Source organism: Macaca fascicularis, chromosome 7 (genome assembly GCF_037993035.2).
Source record: "Macaca fascicularis isolate 582-1 chromosome 7, T2T-MFA8v1.1".
In the NCBI taxonomy this organism is placed as follows: Eukaryota; Metazoa; Chordata; class Mammalia; order Primates; family Cercopithecidae; genus Macaca; species Macaca fascicularis.
In genome coordinates, this window is record NC_088381.1 from 35,489,110 (window position 1) to 35,512,175 (window position 23,066).

At 38.4% G+C, this 23,066-nt stretch overlaps 1 protein-coding gene across 15 annotated transcripts in view; it reads left to right on the forward strand.

The window, feature by feature from the left end:
* RNF111 (ring finger protein 111) overlaps positions 1 to 23,066 on the forward strand; it is a 112,193-nt gene that overhangs the window by 28,487 nt on the left and 60,640 nt on the right. For all 15 annotated transcript variants that reach the window (XM_005559664.5, XM_005559667.5, XM_065547985.2 and 12 more), the window contains exon 2: positions 16,147 to 17,045. In XM_005559664.5, the coding sequence (XP_005559721.1) occupies positions 16,166 to 17,045 (880 nt within the window). In that variant the 5' untranslated portion in view covers positions 16,147 to 16,165. The remainder of the gene's footprint in view (positions 1 to 16,146; positions 17,046 to 23,066) is intronic.

The window sequence follows — 23,066 nt, forward strand, 5'->3', positions numbered from 1 at the left end:
GAATATTCTTTGCCCACTGTCATCCTGTGCATCCTTCATGGTTTGACTTGGATGCCGCTTTATTTATGAAGCCCTTATCAGAGTCCTTAATTGCCGCCTCCTTTTGTTCCTACAGAGTGCTTTTATTTATAGCATGTTTATAATGTTTTCTGGCTATTTATTTATTTATTTATGCGAGACAGGTTCTCATGCCCAGGCTGGAGTGCAGTGGCATGATCTTGGCCCACTGCAACCTCTGTCCCTGGGCTCAAGTGATCCTTCCGCCTCAGCCTCCTGAGTAGCTAGGACTCCAGGTGCATACATACCACATACCACCATGCCTGGATAACTTTTGTGTTTTTAGTAGAGATGGGATTTCGCCATGTTTTGACCTCCTAGCTCAAGCAATCTGCCCACCTTTGCCTCCCAAAGTGCTAGGATTACAGGTGTGAGCCCCTGCTCCTGGCCAATTTTGTTCTTTTTATATATATACACACACACACACACACACACACACACATACACACACACACACATATATACACACACACATATATATATAAATTTTTTGAGATGGAATTTCGCTTTTTTGCCAGTCTGGAGTGCAGTGGCGTGATTTCGGCTCACTGCAACCTCCACTTCCGGGGTTCAAGCAATCTCCTGCCTCAGCCTCTCGAGTATCTGGGAGTACAAGCACGCACCACTACGCCCAGCTGATTTTTGTATTTTTAGTAGAGACAGGGTTTTACCGTGTTGGCCAGGATGGTCTCGATCTCTTGACTTCGTGATCTGCCCACCTTGGTCTAAATATTTTTGTTCTATAATTCTGTCATACTAAATTGTGAGCTTCTTGAAGGATAGGACCCTGTATTTTCTCTCTCTGCCCACAGGTCCAGCATATAAAGTAGTTATTCTGTGATTATTGAGTAATTGAGCGTATACCATATCAGTCAACATTTTTCATCTTGCTGGGCCCACCATAATTTTGTTCTACCCTACCTGTTTAAAACAGTATTTCCTGCCTGTCACAAGGATGTGCTTGCTGCTTCAGTGACATTGTTTTCTCCAAAGAGTTCGGTATAGCAGGGTTCCCCAACCCCTGGGCCACCGACTGGTACCCATCTGTGGCCTATTAGGAACTAGGCCATGTAGCAGTAGGTGAGTGGTGGATGAGTAGTGAAGCTTCATCTATATTTACAGCCACTCCCCATCACTCACATTACCTCTTGAGTTCTGCCTCCTGTCAGATCAGCCACCGCATTCTTATAGAAGCATGAACCCTGTTGTGAACTGCATATGTGAGGGATCTAGGTTGCATGCTCCTTATGAAATTCTAATGCCTGATGATCTGTCACTCTCTCATCGTCGCCAGTTGGAACCATCTAGTTGCAGGAGAACAAGCTCACTGATTCTATATTATGGTGAATTGTATAATATTATATATTGCAATGGTAATAACAGAAATAAAGTGCACAATAAATGTACTCGAATCATCTCAAACCACCCCCACCCATCCCCACCCTGGGTCCGTGGAAAAATTGTCTTCCACGAAACCGGTCCCTGGTGCCAAAAAGACTGGAAACCACTGCTGTATAGGCCACAATAATTTTTATTTTTGTATTTTTAAGTTTGATCTTCTAGAGATGGTAAATGCATCATTTAGCATATGTGACAATGCTTATTCATAAGAGAACGACCAAGCCATTTAATAGTATTGACAAAAAAATTAATAGTTAAGAATGTAGAATGTGGTGCTATAAAGATTTAAGAGCTTATTTGGGAATATGGTTTAATTCTACATTTACCTGTTACAGATTGTTAAATTTTGAAGACATGTTGAAGCAGATATCTTTTCCATATATTTATAAAAACATCAATTGTCTTTAAGTTTGGCTTCTATCACTTTAAAAGAGAGAATTCTTCAGTTCCAATCTCCAGGGAAATCTGGAAGCCACTTAAAGTTCAGTTTTGGAAAATGGAAGTTGAAATAACAGAAATCTCTAAGAGTAGTTTGTAAGTTTGAAGCTTTGAAAGTTGACAGATTTATTACTTGAATTATCAAGAACAAAAGGTCCTGGAGGTTTGTCTTCCAGGTTTGTCACATTATTTGCTGAACTTTTTTTTTTTTCTTTTTTTGAGATGGGGTTTCGCTCTTGTTGATCAGGATTGAGCAGTGGCACAATCTCGGCTCTCTGCAACCTCACCTCCTGGGTTCAAGCGATTCTCCTGCTTCAGCCTCCCGAGTAGCAGCTGGGGTTACAGGTGTCCGCCACCACGCCCAGCTAATTTTTTTGTATTTTTAGTAGAGATGGGGTTTCATCATGTTGGCCAGGCTGGTCTTGAACTCCTTACCTCAGGTGATCCACCTGCCTCGGTCTCCCAAAGCACTGGGATTATAGGTGTGACCCACCTGCCCGGCTTACTTGTTGAGCTCTTATAGACTACTTTCCATTAATGCAGCAATAATTATTACACTTTTAATGAAGAAAGATTTTGTGGAATGCTTTGATAAATTAGCATTTTCGAGCATTAAAATTTATTTGTAAACATGGGTTCAAAAACAACATGCCTAGAACTGTAGACTAATACCAGTAACTAAAAATCAGTTCTCACATTTGACAATTCCATTCAAGTCTGGTAACAGTCACTGCCATTTCCGAGTTTCTGCCCTATTCTGTCATTAAGGTGTCCAGGATTGGTGGTCATTTCTAGTCATTAAGAAATTTTATGCCTAGTCAAGATTCCTGTAAAAATTGTGCTTGCATATATTTGATTTGTTTGTGTAGAAATCTGTTGTCAACAAAGTTGTGTTCTAATGTAGTGAAAAATTTAAATATATTCTCATAATTTATTTCCTTAAAAAATCTTTAATTTCAAAATTGGTAAATGGTTACTTTTTAGAAAAAACAAACTATGTATACAGAAACTTATAAAGGGTAAAAGACCTTAGCCCAGTACTATAAATTTCTACCCTATTGTTTCACTCCTGAACTGTTAAGTGTGTATTTTTCAGTATTTTTAAAATGCATATATTAATGTAAGTTGTTTCACAAAGAAGAATGCTATAATAGTAGACTTGTAGTCTGTTTAAAGAAAATGATCCATACTTTCCATAACAATTTGTACAAATCCTGCCTGATTTTAAAAGGCTGCTTAGCAGTTAATTTTGTGGAATACTTTTTTCTTTTAAAGAAGAAAAGGATGAAGAAAAGTTTGAGTTCAGATTTTCCCTTTTGTTTCTGCCCTCTCACTTGTGCATATAACTGTACATTTGTTTCTTTTCTTTTTTTTTTTTTTTTTTTTTTTGAGACAGCACCATGCTCTGTCGCCTAGGTTGGAGTGCAGTGGTAAGATCTCAGCTCACTGCAGCCTCTGTCTCCCAGGCTCAAGTGATCCTCCCACCTCAGCCACCCGAGTAGGTGAGACGTCAGGCACGTGTCACCACCCCGGCTAATTTTTGTATTTTTTTTTTTTTTTGTATAGGTGAGGTTTCATTATGTTGCCCTGGGTGGTTTTGAATCCCTGGGCTCAAGTGATTCACCTGCCTCGGTCTTGCAAAGTGCTGGGATTACAGGTGGGATCCACTTATTTATTTTCTTCAGTTAAGTTTTAATTATTTTAGAGTTCCACTGAACAAAATAATGAGAAACAAAATGCAAACAATATTAATTTGAATGGATCCTTAGGTGTATGTATTCAGGCCATTTGAAAAAATACAGTGTTTTTAAAGTCCTGATATGTCTGATGGTAGTGTTTATGTTTTATAGTTTAAGAAAAAATTGGCTTTCTTCTATTTTGTGATGGAGCCAATTTGGAGTCGTTGCTCATCCGGAAATGAGGTCTCTCGCTCTTTACTAAGATTGTCTGTTACATTCTGTTTTACAGTTTTGTAGTGTTTTTCGTATAGGTTTATACACAGTTCTTGTCAGGCTTAATATCTTGGAATAACTATATAACTATTTTTGTTGCTTTGGGGAAAGTGATCTTTTTTCCACTGCACTTTTAAACATGTTATTACTGGATATTTAAAAGTATTTAAGCCGGATGTGGTGGCTTATGCCTGTAATCCCAGCACTTTGGGAGGCTGAGGTGAGTAGATCACCTGAGGTCAGGAGTTCAAGACCAGTCTGGCCAACGTGTTGAAACTCTGTCTTTACTAAAAATACAAAAATTAGCCCGGTGTGGTGGTGTGTACCCGTAGTCCCAACTGCTTGGGAGGCTGAGGCAGGAGAATTGCTTGAACCTGGGAGACGGAGGTTGCAGTAAGTCGAGATCATGTCACGGCACTTCAGCCTGGGTGACAGAGTGAGACTCCGTCTCAAAAAAACCACAAAGAACATGAAAGTATTTATTGATAGGAAAATACAGCTACTGCACTGAAATGAGTTTAATGGATTTTTGAGTTTAGTTCTCTTAGATTTTATTTTATATATCATATAATTGTATATTTTGTGTTATATAAAATATAAATAATGTATTTCATACATAAAATATTTTACATGTTAGATATATAAAATTTGTTAGATATAATATGCAAATATACTATATATTTTGTAAGATAATTCTATATATAAATATACAGTATACATATATATGTATATACTATACATAAATATAATTAAATATATACTATGCATTATGTATAGTGAAATATATACTATACAGAATATGCATTATATATATAGTAAATATGCATTATGTATTGTATTATATAGTAATTAATTGGCAGTATCTTTATGTCTCATGTTTTATGTTTCAGTATACATTTCAGGATCCAGGCTTCCTTACCAGAAATATTAGACACTTGTGCAGTATGCCCCTATGACTTGTAGTGCTGCCACCCTACAGAAAAAGAACTGACTCCCAGATACTGTTCAGGCTTGTGAGGTTAGATACACCCTTCATTTTGCTATTGACCGTGATAATAACAGAGTCATAGCTAGAGCAGTATACTCTATAACATATTGAACTTCACCCAGTTTGTATTGACGGGAGTTGTCAGTTGATGTTATATTTCTCTTTGATGACTAATATTTAAGGATTTCACCATACTTTAACAAGACAGATGAGAAAATCATTAAGTTCATTGAGAAATTGAAACCTATTAATTGAGAGAGGTTTGACTTACCTGTTTCCAAAAGTAGAATGTCTGGTATTAGAGTTTAGGGAGCTGAAACATCCAGCTACCAAACTCCAGTCCACCATAATAGAGGAAAGTTTGTAGAATTCTTGGCTTTGATAGGTTTTATGCTAAAGAAATTTGGTCCTTTGTTTCTATACTTCAAACTTTTGTGGGAACAGTTTTTTATGCCCTTCTTTTTTGTTGTTTTAATTTTTATTTTTAAAATTTCAGTAGGTTTTGGGGAACAGGTGGTGTTTGGTTACATGAATAAGTTCTTTAGTGGTGATTTCTGAGATTTTGGTGCACCCATCACCTGAGTCATGTATACTGTACCTAATGTGTAGTCTTTTATCCCTCACCTCACTTTCCACCCTTTCCCCCAAAGTCCATTGTATCATTCTTATACCTCTGTGTCCTCATAGGTTAGATCCTAGATTTTATGCCCTGCCTTTTTTTGTTTGTTTGAGATGAAGTCTTGCTCTGTTGCCCAGGCTGGAGTGCAGTGATGTGATCTCGACTCACTGCAAATTCCGCCTCCTAGGTTCAAGTGATTCTTCTGCCTCAGCCTCCCCAGTAGCTGGGATTACAGGTGGGTGCCACCATGCCTGGCTAATTTTTGTATTTTTGGTACAGACAGGGTTTTGTTATGTTGACCAGGCTGATCTTGAACTCTTGACCTCAAGTGATTCACCTGCCTCCACCTCCCAAAGTGTTGGGATTATAGGCGTGAACTACCACGCCTGGCTTATGCCCTTCTGGATCTCAAAGATTTCATTTATTTTTAGGTATAAGAGAAGGTCTTAAATGTTATGCCTTATGTATGTAACTGCTCCTTTAGGAAAGTAATTAATAACAGCCACTATGCCATGTGCTTTGTTAGGTACTCTCATTTAACAGTTATGGAATTTTATGAGGTGAGTACTATTATTATTCCAATTTTATAGACTAGAAACAGTTTTAGAGAGTAGTTTGGCCAAGATTACGTAGTGGCAGAGTCAATCAAGACTGTAACTCACTGATCCCTAGATCGAAAATCTACATCACTGTTTATCACTCAGTATCCATTGAATATTTCATTTTCCATAATGTTTTCACATGTTTCTTAGATTTACTGTAGCTTTTTGGTTATTGCTATGCCTTCATTTTCTCTAGCTTCTTACGATTTTTTTTTCTTTTGAGTCAGAATTTCTCTCTGTCACCCAGGCTGAAGTACAGTGATGTGATCTCACCTCACTGCAACCTTGCCTCCCAGGTTCTAGCGATCCTGCCGCCTCAGCCTCCTGAGTAGCTGGAACTACAGGCGCGTGCCACCATGCATGGCTAATTTTTGTATTTTTAGTTGAGATGGGGTTCACCATGTTGGCCAGACTGGTCTCGCACTCCTCACCTCAAGTGATTCCCCTGCCTTGGTCTCCCAAAGTGCTGGGATTGCAAGCATAAAATAAAAATATTTTATAAGACTAATTAACCTTGAAATTTTCCTGTTAGTGGTTTTGTCTGTTAGCTAGTTCTCTACCCTGTGTTTTGAGGTCTTTATACTTAGAGGCGACAGAGATTTTTAACTTCATTCAGAGCAAGCCTTAGCTGAGATATTAAAATCATGTGAAAGTCTGTCTAAATGTAAGCATGGTTCCATCTTTGCTTCTCAGTTCCTCTTTACCTGTCAGAGGAGATAGTTATCCTAGACAGACCTCCCAAAAGATAACTTTGACTTCCAGAATCTGACGGTTCTGTTCTACATTTAACTGTATTTTCATTCCTTTTTATAGCATGAGCAGTAATATCCAGACCACCATGGAATGGAGGATGTCCCTTAATCTCCTCAAGTGGATAGCCCTTGTGCAGTCCTCTTTTAGCAAGTCATTGTTTCTGTGGATATCTGTTTAAGTTAAGGAGTATAGTGAACGTCTTTGGATTTAAGTTGTTTAATCTCTTCACACTCCATATAAATCATTCTTCCAGTGTCTTTTAAATGCAGCCAAAAGACTGACCAAAGTGACATTGGCAAATAATAGGAAGATTCTCATTATATCAGCATAGACACATCCAATAAGGAGATTGCCTGTTCTTCCTGCTGTCTACCTAGAGGGTATCTAGGTTTTACTTTGGATCTGAGAAAAGTAAGGAGAAATTCTGAGCTGCTTAATGCAAAAGTATGAACAGATCTACTGTGTTCTGGTGGATTCCCTTGATGACAGAGAATCTTTGAAAGTGAGGAAATTGGCTGGGCATGGTGGCTCACGCCTATAATCCCAGCACTTTGGGAGGCTGAGGCAGGAGGATCACTTGAGGTCAGGAGTTCGAGACCAGCCTGGCCAACATGGTGAAACCCTGTCTCTACTAAAAATATAAAAAATTAGCTGGGCATGGTGGTACATGCCTGTAATCCTAGCTACTTGGGAGGCTGAGGCAGGAGAATCGGTTGAACCCGGGAGGCGGAAGTTGCACTGAGCCGAGATTGTGCCACTGCACTCCAGCCTGGGCGACAGAGCAAGACTCAGTCTCAAAAAGAAAAAAAGAAAAAAGTGAGGAAATAGCATGTTAGTTTACCCTGTTTTATAATTGAAAGAATTTGCTATTATTTTGGCATCAAATTGAATTTCCCATAAATTTTTGCATAAGTACCATTGTTATAATTGTTTTCGTGTAGGTCTTATGTGTCTCTTGTTAATTTCTCATACCAGATATTAAATCTTCTCATTCCTATTGTAAGTAGTATTTTTTTGTTGTTGTTATTTTGTAGTATTTTCTAACTAGCTATTGTTTGTGTAAAGTCAAGTCATTGATTTTTGGGGTGTTACTTATTTTTAGTAAATATATAAGTAATTGGCCTGTCTTACTGTTGCCAGTGGTTTTCTACTGTTGAGCTCATTTGTCAGTGTCATCTGCCAGTAATGAAAAAAATTACCTTCTTTTAAATATTTATGCCCATTCTCTTGTTTAAATGACTTTACTAGCCTTTCCAGAACAATGTTTTATAACAGTGAAGACCTTTTTTTCTTCCAGATTTTAATGAGAATGCCTAGTGTTTCACTATTTTTTTTTTTTCGAGATGGAGTCTCGCTCTGTCGCCCAGCCTGGAGTGCAGTGGCGCGATCTCGGCTCACTGCAAGCTCCGCCTCCCGGGTTCACGCCATTCTCCTGCCTCAGCCTCCTGAGTAGCTGGAACTACAGGCGCCCACCACCTCGCCCGGGTAGTTTTTTTGTATTTTTTTTTTTTTTTTTTTTTTTTAGTAGAGACGGGGTTTCACCGTGTTAGCCAGGATGGTCTTGATCTCCTGACCTCGTGATCCGCCCGTCTCGGTCTCCCAAAGTGCTGGGATTACAGGCTTGAGCCACCGCCCCTGGCCGTGTTTCACTATTAACTATCAGTTATTTTTGCCCCGAATTATATATGCCAAACAAACCATGTCTGTGAGCTGAATCCTGCCAGTTTTCTAGTTTGAACTTTGAGCCTTGAACTTTATAACTTTGAGCCTTGAGACCCTAAGGGACATGAAGAGTGATCTTAATAGACTTTCTGGAAGATGCAACCACTTTCCTATTTAATATTTCCTATCCCCAAGAAGTAGCATGTAGATCAGTTTACCAATAATATACAGGAAAAGAATCATTTGGCTCCTTACTGTTCTTTTCTTTCTTTTTTTTATTTTTATTTTTTGAGACGGAGTCTCGCTCTGTCGCCCAGGCTTGAGTGCAGTGGCCGGATCTCAGCTCACTGCAACCTCCGCCTCCCGGGTTTACGCCAGTCTCCTGCCTCAGCCTCCCGAGTAGCTGGGACTACAGGCGCCCGCCACCTCGCCCGGCTAGTTTTTTGTATTTTTTAGTAGAGACGGGGTTTCACCGTGTTAGCCAGGATGGTCTCGATCTGCTGACCTCGTGATCCGCCCGCCTCGGCCTCCCTAAGTGCTGGGATTACAGGCTTGAGCCACCGCGCCCGGCCATTACTGTTCTTTTCTATGGTCAGTTTCTCTGTTTTAAGGACCTGATCATCCTCAGTTATATGGTAACCATCTTGTGGCTCCAGAATACCTGAAAAAGGAAATTGGACAATAGTAAATGTTAAAGAAATCTTAGGTATTGTTTTCCTAATTTTGTTACTACTATTCTCATTCTGTGTATTTTCTTTTCTATCTCAACTATTGGTGTCACTATATTCTTAGTTACCTAAGCTAGAAATATAGCAGTTGTGTTTCCTTCCTTCCTTTTACCCATTCTTTTACAGATTAATGCAATTTAAAAAATACTAATTGAGTGCCTACTATGTGCCAGTCAACTGTTTTCATTGCTGAAGATTGCTTAGATGAGATTTCCACTTCCTTGGAACTTACATTCTTTTGAGACGCTTTGTGTAATAAATAGGCTAACAAGATCTTTTCAGTTAGTAGCAAGTACTTTATGAAAGACAGAATATGAGTTTGAGTGATGAAGAAGAGAGGGTGATTTTTTAAATGAAGTGTGTTTTAGTCCAGATTCTCTGAGAAGCAGATGCCAACATAGGATTAAATATTCTTCTTTTACATGTTTATGCCCATTCTCTTGAGTGACTTTACTAGCCTTTCCAGGATAGGGTTTTGTAACAATATGTCTTTTGAATTATTTTGGTGGTAAAATGTACATAAGATAAAATTATCATTTTTAAGTTTATAATTTGGCATTAAGTACATTGACATTGTTGTGCAACATCTCCATCCATTTTCACAACTTTTTATCTTCCCTGACTGAAACTCTGTAACCACTAAACACTTAACTCATTTTCTCCCCCTCCCTCAGGCCCTCACAACTACCATTTTATTTTCTGTCTATGAATTTGATTACTCTGGGTAATTCATATAAGTGGAATCATACAATATTTGTCTTATTGTGTCTTCTTATTTCACTTAGCATAATGTCTTCAAGATTCATCCATGTTGTAATGCGTCAGGGTTTCCTTTTTAAGGCTGGATACTATTTCATTGTACATGTATATCACATTTGTTTATCTTTTCATCACTTCAGTGGACACTTGGAATGCTTCCACCTTTTGGTTTTTGCAAATAATGCTGTTATGATCCACCCTCCTTGGCCTCCCAAAGTGCTGGGATGACAGGCGTGAGGCACTACACTCAGCCAGAAATCAAGTTTATCTTACAGTTTCATAGCAGTTATCCTGAGTATAACTTTCTCCTTTCTACTAGGAAAGGTAGTAAGTTTATCAGGGTTGCACTCTTCTTTTCATAATTGAGTACATTGTTAGGTTGTGTACTCCTAGCAGAAATCTCTTGAGAAATTTTAGTATGAGCTAATGCACTTAAGGGTCCAGAGTGATACTTTTGAGGGAAAATACGTTTCTTGCTAATGAAATTTTGACTATTTAGAATATGTAACAAAACATTATTGTCTGTATTATCTAGATATGAGTAGTAGTAGTTATAGGTAGCAGAAGAGAATATTCTGTCAGGCATTTGGTTTAATACACTTACGCTGGCACATAGAAAAATAAATAAGATAATTAAAAATTTAATACACACCCCAAGTGATACCCCTGTAGTACAAGTATTATTTTTTTCACTTAATTATATGAAAAAGATAGTTAAATGGTAGACATATTTCTAGTTGATTTTCTGATAATCTCTAAAACTGTTGTAGAAAAATGCCAAGTCATCTATGGCTTTTTTTTTTTCTTCTTTCTTTTGAGATGGAATTTCGCATTGCAGGAGTGCAATGGCATGATCTTGGCTCACTGCAACCTCTACCTTGCAGGTTCAAGCAATTCTTCTGTCTCAGCCTCCTGAGTAGCTGGGATTACAGGCATGTGCCAACACGCCTGGCCAACTTTGCATTTTTGATAGAGACGGATTTTTTCCATGTTAGTCAGGCTGGTCTCGAACTCCCAACCTCAGGTGATCTGCCTGCCTCGGCCTCCCAAAGTGATGGGATTATAGATGTGAGCCACTGTGCCTGGCCGGCTTTTAAAATTTCTTTTAAAAATCTTGTTTCTTTAGAGTCATGTAAGCAATAATTACATTTTTATTTACAGTTGAAGCAAGTATTCATATTTATAATTGGTAGTGAAGCATCATACCAATAATAGTGTATCACAGTTTAGAAGTAGAGTTCTTCAGAGTTGTATGGGTAGTCTTAATGGGTTTGTCCTCCTTTTGCTCACATAAACTTGATCACATAAAATGTGAATCCCAACTCTAAATTTTAGTTTTGAAAGTATTTTTTTTAGCTATTGTATTTTCTTAGTGCAAGGTTTACCAATAGTGGTGTATTCTACACTAGTATCAGGAGTAATTAGCATGAAGTCATCATGATATAGCAATAAAATGATTGGATCGATGTACACAAAGAGGGACTAGTATTATGGTTTCACTATTGAAGCAATGTATAACAGCAAGCCATTTATAATGTCACCAAGGAGATCTATCTTGTACACATTTGCCTCCTTTGTAAATTAGATCAGCCAATAATTTTTACAAAAATAAAAGACTAGAATACGGTTTTATCAAATAGCGAATCATTGAGAATATTATCTGTTGTTATATTTGCCACTTTTTAAGTTAAGTGCAATACTTGTGTCTCTTTTTGAACTTTCCTCTTCTCGGTTCAAAATACAGATTGTTACAATACAACGATGGATTTTAGAAAAAAGCGTTTAGAACATGATACAATACAGCGATGGATTTTAGAAAAAAAAAAATAGTGTGAATTACTCCCTGGGTGGGAACCTCTTAGTTATATGGGATGCTAATTTTGCATTTAATGACTGCATGACATGGTAACTCAGAGAACAGTTACTGGTGTACAAACACACACCACAGCATACACCAAACCACCCCTCCTTGCTCCCCTCTACTGTTTTCTCATTGGACAGACTAAATTGACCAAAAATTGGAGCAAATTTAACCGTAAAGAGTTGATTGCATTGTTTTGGCTTTGGGACATGAAATGATGGAAAAGAAATTGGGTTCAGTTAATTGTGCTATGAATCGCTTCTTTGTAAATGAATGTACATGGCTCCATGTTCTCAGAATTTGTCTGGTTTTTGGCAAATTTTCATTGCCTCTCATGATCTCCATTATCAACATGAGAACTTAGTAATTATGGGTGAGGAGTCTAATTTTTAAATCTTCAGCCAGTAAAGACTCCAAGATCTCCTCCTCTGAAATCCACCAGAACATAACTCTGACATGGATTTCTGGAAGAACCCCAGCTGTTTCCAAGATACATCATGAGACTTCTGTTGCTGATGGAGTCTATATAGTTAATCAGATGCCCAGAAATCTTGATACTTTTCCTCTTGACTTTTTCACTTTTTTTATTTTAACCTCTTGACTTTCTGGCAGGAGTTTTATTGGGATATAATTTCATTGGGTTTTTAGTATATTCACAGAGTTGCATAGCTGGCACCACAATCAATTGTAGAACATTTTCAGTTCACTGAAAAAAGAAATTCTATACCTTTTTTTTTTTCCTCCGGGAGACAGAGTCTTGCTCTGTCGCCCAGGCTGGAGTACAGTGGCGCAATCTCGGCTCTCTGCAACCTCTGCCTCCTGGGTTCAAGTGATTCTCCTGCCTCAGCCTCCTGAGTAGCTGGGATTACAGGTGCCTGCCACCATGCCTGGCTGATTTTTGTATTTTTAGTAGAGACAGGGTTTCACCATGTTGGTCAGGCTGGTCTCAAACTCCTGACCTCAGGTGATCCACCTCAGCCTCCCAAAGTGCTGGGATTACAGGCGTGAGCCATTGCGCCCGGCCCACCTTTTATTTTATTTATTTATTTATCTTGAGACGAAGTTTCACTCTTGTTGCCCAGGCTGGAGTGCATTGGTGCGATATTGGCTCACTGCAACCTCTGCCTCCCTGGTTCAAGCAATTCTCCTGTCTTAGTCTCCTGAGTAGCTGGGATTACAAGTGCACACCATCACACCTGGCTAATTTTTTGTATTTTTAGTAGAGACAAGGTTTCACCATGTTGGCCAGGCTAGTCTCGAACACCTGACCTCAGGTGATCTACCCACCTCGGCCTCTCAAAGTATAGGGATTACAGGTGTGAGGCAGCGTGCCTGGCCAGAAACTCCATACTTTTTGGCCATTATAGTCTAATCTTCCTATCATCCCCAGCCCTAGGTACCCACGTTCTATCTCTGTAGATTTGCCTATTCCAGACATTCCATATAAGGGAATCTTACATTATGTTATCTTTTTGACTGGTTTCTTTTACTTAGCATATTGTTCATCTGTGTTGTAGCTTGAATCAGTATGGTAGTCCCTGCCCTCATCCAAGGGGAAACCATTCTGAGACCCCCAGTGGATGCCTGAAACCATATAGTGTTTCTTTTTTCATACACCTACATGCCTATGATAAAGTTTAATTTATAAATTAGACAGAATAAGAGACTAACAACAACAATAACATAGCACAATTCTAACAGTATACTGTAATAAAACTTACGTGAATGTGGTCTCTCTGTCATACTGTGAGTAACTGAAGCTGTGGAAAGTTAAACTGGATAGTGATAGTGAGGGACTACCATACTTCATTTCTTTCTGTTGCTGAGTAATCTTTCATGTGGATTTATTTATTCGTCAGTTGATTGGCATTTGTGTTCCCACTTTTTGACTATTATGACTAATGTTGCTGTTTATAAGTTTTTTTATGAGTATATGTTTTCATTTCTATTGGGTACATACCTAGGAGTGGAAATGCTAGGTCATATAGCAATTCTGTGTTTAATTTTTTTTTTTTCCTTGAGACAGAGTCTTGCTCTGTTGCCCAAGCTGGACTGCAGCAGTGCAATCGCAGCTCACTGTAACCTCCTCCTCCCAGGTTCAAGCGATTCTCATGCCTCAGCCTCCCAAATAGCTGGGATTATAGTCATGCGCAACTAGCCTGGCTAATTTTTGTATTTTTAGTAGAAATGGGGTTTTGCCATGTTGGCCAGGCAGGTCTTGAACTCCTGGCCTCCAGTGATCCACCGCCTTGGCCTCCCAAGTGGTGGGATTACAGATATGAGCCACCATGCCCAGCCTGTATTTAATTTTTGAGGATCTGCTAGACTGCTTCCCAAAGTAGCTTGTACGATTTTACATTTCCATCAGCAATGTATGAGGGTTCCAATTTTTTTTTTTTTTTGCATCCTCTCTAACACTTGTTATTACCTGTCTTCTTTATTATAGCCATCCTATTTGATCCCGTTCAACTCTTAGATCACATGTACCTGTGTTTTATCATTGTGACTTCTGTTTTCTTGCCTTTAATTAAAATGATCCTTGTCTGACTGGCTGCCTTCTGTAATTTGCTCATTGCCATGCTCATGTTCACTCATCTTTGTGTTCCTGGTTTATCACTGATCCTGCTGAACTACAGATAGGGCTTGATGGCTGATCTTGGATACAGCACTGCCTGTCCTTGTAAATAAGAATAAAAGAAGATAGTGGTTTTGATAGCTTTTTGTAGGAATAGGCCATTCTATGCCTTAATTATTGTCATTTGTTCTGATAATAAAGTTGTATACTACAGTAACATGGGAGACCTGTAAGATTATATATTTCTGTAACCCATTTGTAGAGAGGGAAAATACTTGCTTACAAAACAGCTGTTTTACTCGCTTTTTAGGAACTGGTTTAAAAATGTATTTTATGGACAAAACAAATCTATGGTGTCAGAAGTTAGAATAGTGGTTAACAACTCGGTGGGTTGTAGTAATGGCAAGAGGATTTCTAGGGTGCTGGTTATGTTGTTTCTCTATCTGTTTGCCAGTTACATAGAGGTGTTCATTTTGTTAGTGTTCATTGATCTATAAACTTAGACTATATGTGTATGCTATACTTAATAAAAACTTGTTAAAAATATGTTAACAGTGTTTACTCATATTTTACACCAGTGAAGCTCTTCGTTTGTCACAGTAACTGCCTTTCTGATGAATATGTTTCATTTTGTCATGATATTTACTAATTTTAAGTTATTTTCATATGTACATTGCATTGATGTAAATGCTTTAAATTCATATCTCCTTTTGGCAGCTCGTAATTTAAGATGTTGAATGATTTAGATAGATTAGCTGTACAAAGTTTGATTTTATATTCTGCTGTACTGTTTATTTAACTGAATAATCTTCAGCAGCCCAAAGTCTTGGCTGTAATCTTTCTGTATCTAAAACTGAAATGCAGTAGTTGTGCCTATTATCAGGAGAATTCAGATTCTCATTAGAGAATTAATAGAATGGTATGAAGGAAAAAAACATAGAAAAGAGAAGCTTATATTCATTAGCTCATTATTAATAGTATCAATCTAATGTAACCATCTAGATGTACAGAAATATTTAATAACCACTTAAAAATGTCATACCAGGAGTAAAACATGTTGACTAGTCTTTTGAATTCGAATCCTTTTGTCTATATTTCACTGAAATAGGTTTTGAAGTAATTGTTTGATTTGACCAAATATGTTATGTTGCTGAAGGTAGTAAGATATGCAACAAGATCAGTTTTTGATTAATAGAAGTTTTTTTTTTTTTTGAGACGGAGTCTCGCTCTGTCGCCCAGGCTGGAGTGCAGTGGCCGGATCTCCGCTCACTGCAAGCTCCGCCTCCCGGGTTTACGCCATTCTCCCGCCTCAGCCTCCCCAGTAGCTGGGACTACAGGCGCCCGCCACCTCGCCCGGCTAGTTTTTTGTACTTCTTTTTAGTAGAGACGGGGTTTCACCGTGTTAGCCAGGATGGTCTCGATCTCCTGACCTCGTGATCCGCCCGTCTCGGCCTCCCAAAGTGCTGGGATTACAGGCGTGAGCCACCGCGCCCGGCCAATAGAAGTTTTTAAGTAGGCTTATGCTCTATATTTACTGTATTTCTAAAAATTGGGTGCATGAGTAGAGTGACCAGAGAACAATGTTTTATAAGAACAGTAAAATAATTCATAACAGACATTTTGTGCACTGATGAGGAAAAGACAGTTCTGCCTTTATAAGGGACCTTCTTGGTGGAATTTGAGAACTCTTCAGTTAAATAGTATAATAAAACACATTAAAATTCTTTTAAATATCTAATTTTGTCTTCTAGGCTTTCCTTAAAGTTTCCCATGTCTCAATGGACTCCTGAATATAACGAGCTCTACACCTTAAAAGTGGATATGAAGAGTGAGATTCCTTCTGATGCACCAAAGACACAGGAGAGTCTGAAAGGGATCCTTTTGCATCCAGAGCCCATTGGGGCAGCCAAAAGTTTTCCTGCAGGAGTTGAGATGATTAATAGTAAAGTGGGGAATGAATTCTCTCACCTTTGTGATGATTCTCAAAAACAAGAGAAGGACATGAATGGTAACCAGCAAGAACAAGAAAAAAGTGTCGTTGTGAGGAAAAAACGCAAAAGCCAGCAGGCTGGCCCTTCGTATGTGCAGAATTGTGTTAAAGAAAACCAGGGAATATTAGGACTGAGGCAACACCTAGGAGCACCAAGTGATGAAGATAATGATTCCTCTTTTAGTGATTGTCTTTCTTCTCCTTCATCTAGTCTGCATTTTGGAGATTCTGATACTGTGACTTCAGATGAGGATAAAGAAGTCCCTGTAAGACATTCCCAGACCATTTTGAGTGCTAAAAGTAGAAGCCATAGTGCACGGTCTCATAAGTGGCCTCGGACTGAGACAGAATCTGTATCAGGATTGTTAATGAAAAGACCCTGTTTACATAGCAGTTCATTACGGAGACTTCCATGCAGAAAGAGATTTGTAAAAAATAATTCCTCACAGAGGACACAGAAACAAAAAGAGAGGATATTAATGCAGAGGAAGAAACGAGAAGTGTTAGCGCGAAGAAAATATGCCTTGCTACCTAGTTCTAGTAGTTCCAGTGAGAATGACCTCAGCAGCGAATCCTCTTCTAGCTCATCAACTGAAGGAGAAGAAGATTTGTTTGTTTCTGCCAGTGAAAACCACCAAAACAATTCAGCTGTTCCCTCAGGTAAAAATGTTTAAGCTGAGTAAAACATGGAACCGATTGCATTGTATATGTGCTTAATTTTTTGTTTGTGTCTTACTGATTTTATTTAAAATTACTATCAGGCTCTATTAACTTTTATTTTTAAGCCATTTAAATTACCAATTGCAGTATTAAACCATGACTCCAATGCTAAGATAAAAATTTAAAAAATTTCTAGTGACAAAAATAAGTCAGAGATTTTTGGGGGAATAGCCATTGATTCCTTTTTTTTTTTTTTTTTTTCTGAAACAGAGTCTCACTCTGTCCCTCAGGCTGGAGTGCAGTGGCGCAATCTCGACTCACTGCAACCTCCGCCTCCCGGGTTCAAGCAATTCTCTTGTCTCAGCCTCCCAGGTAGCCAGGATTACAGGCACCCACCACCATGCCTAGCTAATTTTTGTATTTTTAGTAGAGACAAGGTTTTACCATGTTGGCCAGGCTAGTCTTGACTCCTGACCTCAAATTATCTGCCTGCCTTGGCCTTCCAAAATGATGGGACTAGAAGCATGAGCCACCGCACCTGGCTTTATTTAGATACATTTTATACGTATTAGATTATATTTTATATGTGTTCTTAATTTATGGTACACATTTTTTTCCTTGTGTTTCTTTAATATGCTTGACTTTTATTAATACTTTTTCAGCTCCCTGTATGATGGATTCAACCATAGTAAGAACAGTTCTAGTAACTAAAAGAGACTGGTTAATATTATTTTTTCTTTTTTTTTTGAGTCAGCATCTGGCTTTGTTGCTCAGGCTGGAGTACAGTGATGCAATCTTGGTTCACTGCAACCTTCACCTCCTGGGCTCAAGCCGTCCTCCCACCTCAGCCTCTCAAGTAGCTGGGACTATAGGCACACACCACCACACCTGGCTTATTTTTGTATTTTTTGTAGAGATGGGTTTTGTCAAGTTGCTCAGGCTGGTCTTGAACTCCTTAGCTCAGGCAATCCACCTGCCTTGGCCTCTCAATATTTTTTCTTTAAGTGCTGTGTTCTTGTTGTTTGCTGTTATCATGTTCATTATAGTTGAAAAATAATTTCAGGTATTTGAGTAGTAACTTTTATTCTAATACTAGAACCCAGAGACTTTTAGTCCTGACAGTGCATACAATACATCAATTAAAATTGGATAGGGACTATTTCCTGTCAGTGCTCTTGCACATATGTGCCCTTGCTCATGCGCACCGACACTCTCTCACACACACACAGTAAATGTGATACGTAAGTAGAATAAGTTTATTTGCAGACAGTCCTGAAATGTATGTTCCATATATACAGACCATCCTAAGATAATGCATCACTTTTACAGTTGTGATTTAAAGGGAGCTGTTGAAGTGAGCATTGAAGAGCTGTCTGAACTGAGGGAAAAGATTAATTTCTTGTGAAATTAGTGAATAGGGCAGTGGGCTTAGGGGGAGCTTTCTAAAGGGTTAGCTAAGTCATGGTTTCTAATACTAACATAAGCTTTCTCAGTTTTACCTTATGTCTTGCCTGTTAAGGTCAGGGCTTGCTAGTCTACTTTTGGATGTGCCATTTCTTCTTCTGTTCTTATTTATGAGTCCCTTCCTTTTCCACGAATTTCTTTCCTTTTTCATTTTCATTTTTCTATTTTTGCCAGAACCCTAAAACCAGTAACCTTGTTCTTAATCTTAGGCTTGGCCATGTTCAGATCAGTTTTAACCTACACAAATACTTTTTTGAGAAGAGTTCATTTTGATCATGTATAGCCAGCTGAGAAGAGTGTAGAATAACCATTCCCAGAGGTTTCCTGAAAATAAGGGAAATGAGGGGTTGTCTTGCTTAATTGTCACTTTTTTCTCAGGTGGTCAGAATGTGCACGTACTGGTTTTGGGAGCGAGAACAGCAGAGCTCAATTTGTGCTTGAAGTTAATGAGACAGGATGGTTGATGTGGAGCAGAAGTTCTAAGGAGCTGGTGTTTCTAGGGGAATGAGAATATAGTAATTGAATGTCATTATCAGTGCCAGGGGTTCATATAGTCCCAAGTATTAAAGAGAAGTCCAAACTTAATGCATTTAAAAATCTTATTTAATAATTATTGTAGCAAGTTTTCTTTTTTTTTACTGCCTTTCTTGGAAGGATTACATTATTTTAATTACATTATTTTCAGACATTACCCTCAAACATTAGAAACAGAAATCCAAAATGTTGAAACCAAGAACACCCAATGTTTTCTGGTTTCTAGACAAGTGATTTCTGTAAACTATTTTTTAAAAAAATAATGATTTAATAATATTCACATGATATGGAATTTTAAAAGTATCTAGTAAGTTTAAAATAGAAGATAAAAGGTTATCTGTTCTTCATATCCTCCAGTCTTACTATTACCCAGAAGTAATCACTATTAGTAGTTTCTTATCTCCCTTAGAAAATGTGAAAGCCTATTCAAGGATAAATAATGTGGCTCTTTTTATATCACCATGTATAGTTATCTCATTCTTTTTGACATTTGCGTAGTATTCCCTTTGTATGATAATGTATTTAATCAGCTTTTGTCAGTGAATATTTGCTGCATTGAGCAAACTTGAGCTTGCATTTTGTACACCTATGTAAGTGTATCTTAAGGAATAATTTCTAAAAGTGTTTCAGAGGGTATATGCATTGAAAGTGTTGTTAGCTATTGTTACCAGAATACCCTCCAAGAAGTTTGCATTAAATTCCTCGATGCTAATATCATGCTGGTAATAAAAATACCTAACACTGGTTGAGTGCTTACTCTGTGCTAGTAATGTTCTATTTTATGTGTATTCTCATTGAATCCTTCCAGTACTCATATGAGATGGATTCCATTATCGTCACACTCATATTACAGATGAAACATTTGGAAAATCAGTTTGGAATGATTTTTTAAAAACTATTTTCAGAATAGTTAAACTGAAATATTAATGGGACTTAACTTTATTGTCAAGAAATCTCAGCTCTTTCAAATAATTAACTTCCTTAGATTCTTAGGAGATAGGTTATTTCCTAGTCATATTTTGAGTGATTCAAATAAAGTGATTTGGCAAAAAGTCTTAGGTAATTCAAATGGTAGAACTAGAACTTGAACTCAGGCTTTCTGGATAGAGTTGTAATGTCTGAACTTTTAATTTGATTTATTTACTAAATGTTGATATGATTTGTATGGATGATTGGGTATTAGTCTGGAGCTTCTGGGACAACTTTTTCTTACAATGTGCATTTATTAATCCATTCTCACACTGCTAATAAAGACATACCTGAGACTGGGTAATTTATAAAGGAAAGGGGTTCCACATGGCTGGGGAGGCCTCACGGTTATGGCAGAAGGTGAATGAGGAGCAAAGTCACGTCTTACATGGCAGCAGGCAAAAGAGAGCTTGTGCAGGGGAACTCCCATTTATAAAACCATCAGATCTCATGAGACTTACTAACTACCATGAGAACATGGTATGTGGAAAATTGCCTACCTGAATTATGTCCGTCTGGCCTCGTCCATGACACATGGGGATTATTACAAGTCAGGGTGAGATTTGGGTAGGGATACAGCCAGACCATATCATTCTGCCCCAGCCCCTCCCAAATCCCATGTCCTCACATTTCAAAACCAATCATGCCTTCCCAACAGTCCCCTGAAGTCTTAACTCATTTCAGTATTAACTCAGAAGTCCACAGTCCAAAGTCTCATCTGAGACAAGGCAAGTCCCTTCTGCCTATGAGCCTGTAAAATTAGAAGCAAGTTAGTTCCTAGATACAATGATGGTACAGGCATTGGGTAGTTATACCTGTTAACATTTAGTTCCACATAACTTATGCAAATTTCTGTAGCTGGCTTGAATTTCTCCCCCAGAAAATGGGTTTTTCTTTTTTATCACATTGTCAGGCTGCAAATTTTAATTTTGTGCTCTTCTTCCTCTGGAATGCTTTGCTCTTAGAAATTACTTCTGCCAGATACCCTAAATCATCTCTGTCAAGTTCAAGGTTCCACAGACCTCTAAGGCAGAGGCAAAATGCTGCCAGTCTCTTTGCATAGCAGGAGTGACCCATTTATTCCAGTTCCCAAGAAGTTCCTTGTCTTCATCTGAGGCTACCTCAGCCTGGACTTTATTGTCCGTATCACTATCAGCATTTTGGTCAAAACCATTCAACAAGTCTCTAGGAAGTTCCGAACTTTCCCATATCTTCCTATCTTCTTTGGAGCTCTCCAAACTTTTCCAAAGTCTGCCAGTTACCCAGTTCGAAAGTTGCTTCCACATTTTCAGATATCTTTACAGCAGTGGTCCACTCTGTACCAATTTACTGTATTAGTTCATTCTTATGTTGCTAATAAAGACATACCCGAGACTGGGTAATTCGTTCTGATTATTTTTTTGAGACAGTCTTACTCTGTGGCCCAGGCTGGAGTGCAGTGGTATAATCTGGGCTCACTGTAACCTCCGCCTCTTGGGTTAAAGTGACTTTCCTGCCTCAGCCTCCCGAGTAGCTGGGATGACAGGCCTGCGCCACCACGCCTGGCTAATTTTTGTATTTTTAGTAGAGACTGGGTTTCACCATGATGGCTGGGCTGGTCTCGAACTCCTGGCCTCAAGAGATCCACTGCCCACCTCGGCCTCCCAAAAGACTGGAATTACAGGTGTGAGCCACCACACCCGACCAAGACTGTGTGATTTATAAAGGAAAGAGGTTTAATTGACTTACAGTTCCACATGGCGGGGCAGGCCTCACAATCATGGCAGAAAGTGAATGAGGAGCAAAGTCACATTTTACATGGCAGCAGGTGAGAGAGAGCTTGTGCAGGGGAACTCGCATTTATAAAATCATCAGATCTCATGAGACTTGTTCACTACCATGAGAACATGGTATGTGGGAAAATTGTCCCCAAGATTCAGTTTTCTCCACCTGGCCCCTTCTTGGCATGTGGGCATTATTACAGTTCAAGGTGAGATTTGGGTGGGGACACAGCCAAACCATATTGGTGCATCAATATTTATCGGCTATTGGGAAATAAACTGATGGAAGAATGTTCTACATTTTAAGTATTTTGTAATATCTTAAAACACTCCAAGACACAACAGTTGTATATAATTAACTGACTTTACATCATCAGTTTATTTGTGGTTCTTTTTGGTTTGGTTTTGTTTGCTTTTTGAGACAGAGCCTTGTCTGTTGCCCAGGTTGGAGTGCAGTGGCTCAATTACGACTTGCTGCAGCCTCAACCTCCCTGGGCTCAGGTGATGCTCCCACCTCAGCCTCCTTAGTAGCTGGGACAGCAGCAGGTGTGTGCAACCACACATGACTAATGTTTTTTTTTTTTTTTTTTTCGTAGAGACAGGGTTTTGTCATGTTGCCCAGGCTGATCTCAAACTCCTGGGCTGAAGTGATCTGCCTGTCTCGGCCTCCCAAAGTGCTGGATTATAGGTGTGAGCCACTGCACATAACCAGTTTATTGGTTATAATCAACAGATTTCTGGAAAATATTCCCTTTTTGCTGTCCCATTAATTGGCTTTTAACTTTAACTCTTTATTTTTTATTATTTTAACTTTATTTCTATACATAACTTTCTTTATAGAAAGCCGAAGTGATATGTTACTTGGGCTATTAGCAAGCCTGTTGGACATTGAGTTTTTCCCAGTTGCCAGTGAGGCTGATAATTTATACATTCTGTTTTGTTCCTATAATATTTGTAAAGAACTTCAGATATTTAAAATAACCTAACAGAAGCTAGGTTTGAGAATGGGTGTTAATTTTAGTAATGTATTTCTAGGATCTATTCAGAGAACCTTACTGGAAGTAATTAACATTTAGTAGCACTAAAACCTTGGGTTTCCCAATTAATTGTGGATATGAGGACTTCCTGATACTTTATTAACTTTAAAATTAATAGGTATTATAGATTATATCTCCTTCAGTCTTGAAGGAAATGTAAATGTCAAATATGCTCCTAAATAAGAGAGCTTAAGTCAGTCCCATTTTACCACTGAGGAGAAAAAGAAGTTTTGTCTATCTTGCTTTGAAATACAAAG